Raw genomic sequence first — 7,880 nt, 5'->3', positions numbered from 1 at the left:
CTCCACGGTCATCTGACCACCGTAGAACAGTCGGGGCGTTCTATGTTCGTGAGCGCACGGAGCGCAGTAAAACGCACGCAACGGCCAGCAGCCGCCAAGAACGGAACGGAACGGAGCGGCCCGCCATTTCATTTCGTTGAATGCCTTCACTGCTCTCCGTTACTCTCTCTCCGCAGGGTGGCGACTGACTGGCGAAACGGTAGGGGAGGAGAAGCAGGGAGAGAGCGAAGGAGAGCGGCAGCAATGAAGGATGAGTCAGCTACGATACATCTAGGAAACACATTTACCTGTTTTACTATGTAGCGACACACGGAAACGCTCGCTACCTATTCCCTGAATGCAGGATTCGACGTATAGTTTATCTGCTACAACAGCGATACGTTGTTTCTTCACATAGCCACCTTACTCGCCGCCTCGACGGGCTATTTTCTATCGCCATCTCGGCGTACTCAATGTCAGCGCTTTGGCAAGAACCTCCGTGTCGATATAACGATTCGTTTCATTCAGAGATTTGAAAATTGTCGCGTCTGGGCGTCTGTTCTGCTCGTCTTTTGTCCACAACAGCCACCGCAACCATGTCAGGACAGAGCATTACAGACAGGATAACCGCGGCTCAGCACAGCGTCACGGGATCAGCCGTCTCCAAAACAGTATGCAAGGCGACCACGCACGAAATCATGGGGCCCAAGAAGAAACACTTGGACTGTGAGTATGCCTATGCCGTGTGTTCGTGTGGTGATGTGATGTGATGTGCCTGTGCGGTCGGTCCTGATGGGGATGCGTGTGTGTGGGTGTCTCGCTGCCTCGCCTCCTGCCCGGCTGGCGTTGCTGGAGTCAGGCGGGCAGGCAGGCCCTAGATGAGATGCTAGGATAACAGGCTAGCGCAGGCAGCACTATGCTCTTTCTATTGTATGTTTGCTTCAGTGCATCCAGTCAAGGCAGCGCACGGAAATCAGGTCGCTCGGGCATGCTTGACATATTTCAGGGAGACGGGGAGCCCAGAAAGGCCTGCTGTATAGGCTACTGGAGGCTACAGCCCTGCGTTTGGACGCCACGTACCGTAATGCCATTGTCATTTCGGGAATACATCAGTGGATTGTTACCATGCTTTGCGGTATGGAATGGAAGCGGGTCGTTTCACGTCCCAGTTCATCTGAAAGCGTCCGGCCGGCTTCGCTTATCAATGCATTGCCAAATTTGAACTGGCGCCGGGCATGCATCGGTGTCTAGCTGAGTCGACGGGAGGGAGGAGAGACAGGCGTATAGTAAGGTAGCCTATGGGCCGACATGCTGGACAACTGTCTTTCCTAACCTTCAGCCGCTGGATAGGAAAGACGGGAAGGCAGAGTGGTGATGGTGGTGGTTGGTTGGGGAGAACCGTGGCATAGGGGATCCTGCTGGGGTCCAATGCCCGGTGCAGGTGGCCCGTGTGCGGCCAGAGCAGGCCTGGCGTGTCGGTGTGTGTGTGTGTGGTGGTTGGTTGCTACAGCTGGTGCTGCTCGGGTGGCTGTGTGTGTGTTTGCTATATTTATCATGGCAGGCTCAGGACACTAATCTCCTGATGCCCGCACTCCATCCTTAGATATGCACACACACACACACATACACACACACACACACACACACACACACACACACACACACACATGGCTGAATGTCATGAAAACGCACACACACACACACACACACACACACACACACACACACACACACACACACACACACACACACACACACACACACACACACACACACACACACACAGCACATACGCTCAATCACTCAAATATAATAACACAAGCAAGGTGTGTGTGTGTGTGTGTGTGTGTGTGTGTGTGTGTGTGTGTGTGTGTGTGTGTGTGTGTGTGTGTGTGTGTGTGTGTGTGTTTGTTGTCAGAGCTATTCATCCTGTCTTGTGCCTGGTAGTGGACGTTGGAAGAGGTGACTGTCGTGTGTGTGTGTGTGTGTGTGTGTGTGTGTGTGTGTGTGTGTGTGTGTGTGTGTGTGTGTGTGTGTGTGTGTGTGTGTGTGTGTGTGTGTGTGTGTAGGTTACTGTAGTGGCTTTAGTTGACAGCGTGTGGTGGGCTGGGTCATTAAATGTTTTAAGAGACAACCCTGTTCGAAGTTATATGTGAACAGAATGACAATGATATGTTGTAAAATCTTAATAAAGACCGTGTGTAATGTCATAGTAGTGTAGTGCTTTCGTAGTAAAGTTTTTGTACATGATGCTGGCCCCCCAAGGCCACTTGTAGTGCTGGACCACACACACACACACTCACACACACACACACACACACACACACACACACACACACACACACACACACTCACACACACACACACACACACACACACAGCTGGTAACAGTGGAGTAGTACTGGGAACCCATGACTGGCGCATTTGTTTGTGTGTATATATGAAGACACAGTGTGTGTGCCGGTGTCTGTGTCTGTGTGTGTGTGTGCGCATGTGCGTGTGTGCGTGTGTGTGTCTGTGCGCACACTTGTAGGCTACGTTATCGTACTGTACGTGCACTGTGTTTTCGTGCACATGTTGATGCATGTGGCTATCGTCGCATGGGGCTGTGATGTGTGTGTGTGTGTGTGTGTGTGTGTGTGCAGCAGTTGGCATGGCTGCAGATACAGGCTTAGAGGGACACTGCAGATCAAACGTTTCCCTCAGTTATACACGCCCTCTGACACACCCACTCACACATGGACACACACACACACACACACACACACACAGCTTACATTTATTCACTCACCCTCATTCAGGTATCAGGAAGTGTTTTGGTGACTGCTTGGAGGTTTTTTTGAGCATTTGACATTCTGGACTTAACAGTACACTACTACACGTAACCCAACACAGCCCCTGTTATAAATTGGATGTTGCCAGAATGGCAAGGATCAAGTCGTAATGTATTAGTAAAGGCACTGTGTAATGTCATAGTAGTTTACTACCATGGTAATAAAATCTTTTCAGCGTTCCATTGGCGGAATGGCAAGCATTTATGGGGCTACCTTCATTGTGCTTAATACAATAACACACTGCACTGACTGAACTGCATTACACTTCAGTTCAATGGAATACAAAACACTGAACTTAATTGCATTACATGTGTAACGGATGTTCACTAGCAGAGTTCGGCGGGAGAACGTTGGTAAACCTCCCTCCCAAAGCTTCATACAGTATCATCAGCAGTGCTGAGCTATCAGTATGGGCCTTTAGCCCAGTGGTATGGTGCTGTGTCTCCCATGCCGGACAGGAGCGTTGACTGGAAGGTCGCAGGTTCGAGCCATCAGTGGCGAACAGGCGCCTCAGTTACACATGTAACTTCAATGCATAGCAGCAGTGCACTACAGTACAGTAAATGTAATATAGTACAGTGACAGCCAGGGACCTTCAGAGCATTTCACTACAGCAGACAGTGTTTCCCAAACTTTTTTTTTTGCTGGGATACAAATTATTAAATTATTATATCATCTATAAAAAAATTTGTGATAGCAATATTGACTGAAATAGTCGTGATATTGATTATTCTCATCATCGAGCAGCCCTACCTCTTTTGCACCTAAGAATGTCACCCTCCCCATCTCCCATTTTTCAAATGCAAAACATATTTTTGTTAAACTTTAATGTACGTAAATCACAGGAAAAGTAAATACATAACTCATTGAAGGGAATGTTGTTGCTATCGATGTACTTATGGAAAGGTTATATTCAAAGTTTTATGCGAACAGCCCCTTCTGTCCTCGAGCCCGGCGCTGTAGTACCTCCGTGACCCCCTTCTTTAGCGGTCCCGACCCTCAGGTTGGGAACACCCGGTCTACAGCACTCTGCACACTCTACACATGACTGCTGGTGTAACTACAATACATTACATCACATTGGCGTTGTTATCTACAAGACCCTACACGCCCTACAGTACACTACTGGGAACTGTATACAAGGACGCTTAACTAATATATAAACTTACATCACACACTAATACAGTACACTAAGCTTATATCACACAGTACAGCCCACACCATGGTAACTGGAGTACATATCAGGGCCGTAGTACACGAGTACGGATTCGGACACTGGTCTTGCCAAATTAGGCTTTTGGACTCGCACGAGCCGGTCTTAATTTTGTTAAGAACACTGGTGTAGCTTGAAATCCAATGACATGCAAGCTTGTCTTCACATGCATAATAGTATACAGTAGGCTAGGTTACTTTTAAACAGTCACGTTATTGACATTTATTCATTGAAGAACATGTGACTCGAACTTGACTTGGTTTCATAGACTGTGTCTTGTCTCGGCTTCAAACCTCTTTTCTCAAACTTGACTTGTTTGGTCTTGGACTCGTCATGGACTCTACAAAGGTGGACTTGACTACAGCCCTGGTATACAGTACAGTATAAAGAAAAAGGGTCAGAGGGCTTCGGCGTTCACTCAAGTTTTGGCGAAGGTGCTCTTTGGTTATCCTTTACTAAGGATCCATCCAAGTCAATGAAAAATATCCAAGGCACTCTTCTTCTGGGTTAAAAAGCTTTTAATAAACAGCTAGTTCATAGTGGAACGGTTAAAAATTGCCAACATGTTTCGGCCGACAATGGCCTTCTTCAGGGCTGTAAAAACAGGCCATTGTCGGCCGAAACATGTTGGCAATTTTTAACCGTTCCACTATCAACTAGCTGTTTATTAAAAGCTTTTTAACCCAGAAGAAGAGTGCCTTGGATATATCTCATACAGTACAGTATATTGTATTCCAATAAAAATACTGCATACTACGGTCCACACCCACACCATGCTACAGGTATTTCAGCATGCTTTGTAATACAATACAGCATAGCCTACTACATGTGACTGGGATACATTCTACTGTACAAAGGCAAAGTGCAGTGACTACATATTTTGTCAAAATTAAGTTTGTACTGAAAATGGTCACCTTCTTTGTCTTGTGACAAAGCCTTATGGTCCAAATGTTTTATATATATATATATTTTTTAGAGTTCCTCATTTTAGAGATACTGCTATTTCAAATGTGCAGTAACTACAATATGTAACCTAATACCAAGGCTTGGAAGGCCTCTTTCTCAGTTTCAATGCTGGCGTACTTACTGCGCCACATTTCAATATGACACAGCAGCATGCTACAACCCACACCCCCCACAGCCCGTACAGTCATACAGTACACAGCATGCTACAGGTAACAAACATATCAGCCTGCATTACAATACAATACAGCATGCTGCAACAGATAGCCTAAATACTGCATTATATCGAGTCTTCAGTAATACTGTACAACGTGGTCATTGCCATTGTGGTATCAGTACATTCATAACTGGGGCCATGTCTTAGCAGGTCAATGTAATCTGACATCATTGACAGATACATTTGGTACCCTAGAAGGCCTGGGTTCGAGTCCTGGAGGAGCAACTTTTCGCCCTTTCGCTGCATATTTTCTGGTGTCAGAAGTGGGATGGTCATGAGGTCATCGTAGATACATCCAGCTGTGTTAGACGTATGAGATGTGTGTGTGTGTGCGGCGCTCACATCTCCATGTGTCCATGTCCAATGGTCCTGTCCAAGTATGCTATGTAAAGGCTGTGTGTGTGTGTCTGTGTGCGTGTGTGCGGGCGCGCGCGCGCGCGTGTGTGTGTCTGTGTCTGTGTCTGTGTCTGTGTGCGTGTGCGTGCGCGCGCGCGCGCGTGTGTGTGTGTGTCTGTGTGCGTGTGCGTGTGCGTGCGTGCGTGCGTGTGTGTCTGTGTGTCTGTGTGCGTGTGCGTGCGTGCGTGCGTGCGTGCGTGCGTGCGTGCGTGCGTGCGTGCGTGCGTGTGTGTGTGTGTGTGTGTGTGTTTGTTGTTGTTTGTGTGTGTGAGTGAGGCTGGTCTCTCTCTCTCAGTCACACAAACATAGACACAAACATTATCAAATATCTGAATGTGTGTGTGTGTGTGTGTGTGTGTGTGTGTGTGTGTGTGTGTGTGTGTGTGTGTGTGTGTGTAAGCCACCTAGAGGCTGTTGCTGTGGATCTGATGTCCTATTTAAGCATCTCGGCAATATAGGTCAGCTAGCTAGCACTGGACATCTCTGCTCTGTGTGTGTGTGTGTGTGTGTGTGTGTGTGTGTGTGTGTGTGTGTGTGTGTGTGTGTGTGTGTGTGTGTGTGTGTGTGTGTGTGTATGTCTGTATGCGTGCGTGCGTGTGTGTTTGTGTGTTTGTGTGTGTGTGTGTGTGTGTGTGTGTGTGTGTGTGTGTGTGTGTGTGTGTGTGTGTGTGTGTGTGTGTGTGTGTGTGTGTTTGTGCATGAATGGATAACAGATAATGTGTAAAAGCCTTGAGCACCTTAATTGGCTCTAACAGGTTATCAACACTGCACAGTATGGCGGCTCATCTCTGGGTGGTCTTCTATGGTGGCTAATGATGGGAGATATTGATTGAGTCTGGACACACAGGTGTGTGTGTGTGTGTGTGTGTGTGTGTGTGTGTGTGTGTGTGTGTGTGTGTGTGTGTGTGTGTGTGTGAGAGAGAGAGAGAGAGAGAGAGAGAGAGAGAGAGAGAGAGAGAGAGAGATGACATCAATCCTGTCAATTTGTCTCTGGCTATATCCCGGTCCGCCTGTCTGTCTGTCTGTCTGTCTGTGTCTCTCTATCGGTCAGTCTATCAGTTCAGCGTGTGCCAGATGTAATTGAGGAGCTTGAATGTAATTAATAATTCTCCATCACCTGCTTCTCCATTGTGGAGCAGGATGCAGTAGGGCACTGATTCTCAAAGTGTGGTCCGGGGACCACTGGTGGTCCGTGACAGCTCAGGTGGTCTCAGAGGGGATTTTGTACTTTGCCAAGACAAGCTAGCAGCTGGCTACATTTGTAACATTATTACAAAGCTAAACATAAATGAAGTGTTATTTTTACCACAATCAGACATGCTTGTAATGTGAATGAAAAGTAAGTGATCTGCATCAAAATTAGCAGTGTCAAATTAGCACCAGTGAACTGTGAATTAAGTTGACAGGTGGTCTCTGAACATTTTTAGGGGACAAAGTGGTCCTCGGTCTGAAACATTTTGAGAAACACTGCAGTAGGGTTACTGTACTGTATGTAAGCTTAATAGATACCAGCTAGCAGACTTCGGCCATAGAACTTAAGTGCTGAGCTATTCTGGCCTTGTTTATTTGGGACATTCAATTCAGAATTAACTCAGTTTAATTCTGAATATAGCTTACTCCCGCTTTGTAAACGTCATGTGAACACTTCACAATATGGAATTAAATGAACGATCAATGTGAACTCGACTGAACTATTTAATTCTGAATTATAATTTCGGAATTAAAAGCATCATGTAAACGTGGTGGTCACTGCACAGTATTACATTCTAGTATTATAATACATTCTATTCTCTCCTTATTAGGGATGCAAATTATCGATTCATTCATTAATCATTAGTTGATAGCCTTATCGATCGACTTACGATGTATTGATAAGCGGGGTTTTCCCCCCGAAATCTCTGTTTCTCGAAAAAAAACTACTAAATCTAAAAAATGTAATAAAAAATTGACATAAAATACCACATTTAAATTAATTCTATTTCAATTCTTTAATCCAAAGGTAGTTTAAATATTCCCACTATTCACACCCCTCTTCACACACTCTTCACATACCCATTTCACCTGGTATTCTTGTCAGTTGAATTGTCGATTAATTGCGATTAATGTTTTTAGTTGATTAACGTGTTGATCGATTTAAGTCGATTAATCGATTAATCCTTTGCATCCCTACTCCTTATTCCAGACCTGATCCACTGTACCAATCATATTATATTTATCTCTATAATAATCATACCTCATTCTGCTCTCTTCCTTACTCTAACCCGAGCCATTGTACCAA

The 7,880-nt window shown here is 45.9% G+C and overlaps 1 protein-coding gene across 3 annotated transcripts in view; it reads left to right on the top strand.

Moving 5' to 3' along the window:
* The first annotated feature begins 122 nt into the window (after positions 1-122).
* Positions 123-7,880, top strand: part of picalmb (phosphatidylinositol binding clathrin assembly protein b) — a 30,522-nt gene continuing 22,764 nt past the window's right edge. For all 3 annotated transcript variants that reach the window (XM_063207166.1, XM_063207165.1, XM_063207163.1), the window contains exon 1: positions 123-705. In XM_063207166.1, the coding sequence (XP_063063236.1) occupies positions 576-705 (130 nt within the window). In that variant the 5' untranslated portion in view covers positions 123-575. The remainder of the gene's footprint in view (positions 706-7,880) is intronic.

Source organism: Engraulis encrasicolus, chromosome 9 (genome assembly GCF_034702125.1).
Source record: "Engraulis encrasicolus isolate BLACKSEA-1 chromosome 9, IST_EnEncr_1.0, whole genome shotgun sequence".
Taxonomy (NCBI): domain Eukaryota; kingdom Metazoa; phylum Chordata; class Actinopteri; order Clupeiformes; family Engraulidae; genus Engraulis; species Engraulis encrasicolus.
Note: the sequence above shows the minus strand (reverse complement) of the source record. Positions and strands in the feature narration are given on the sequence as shown.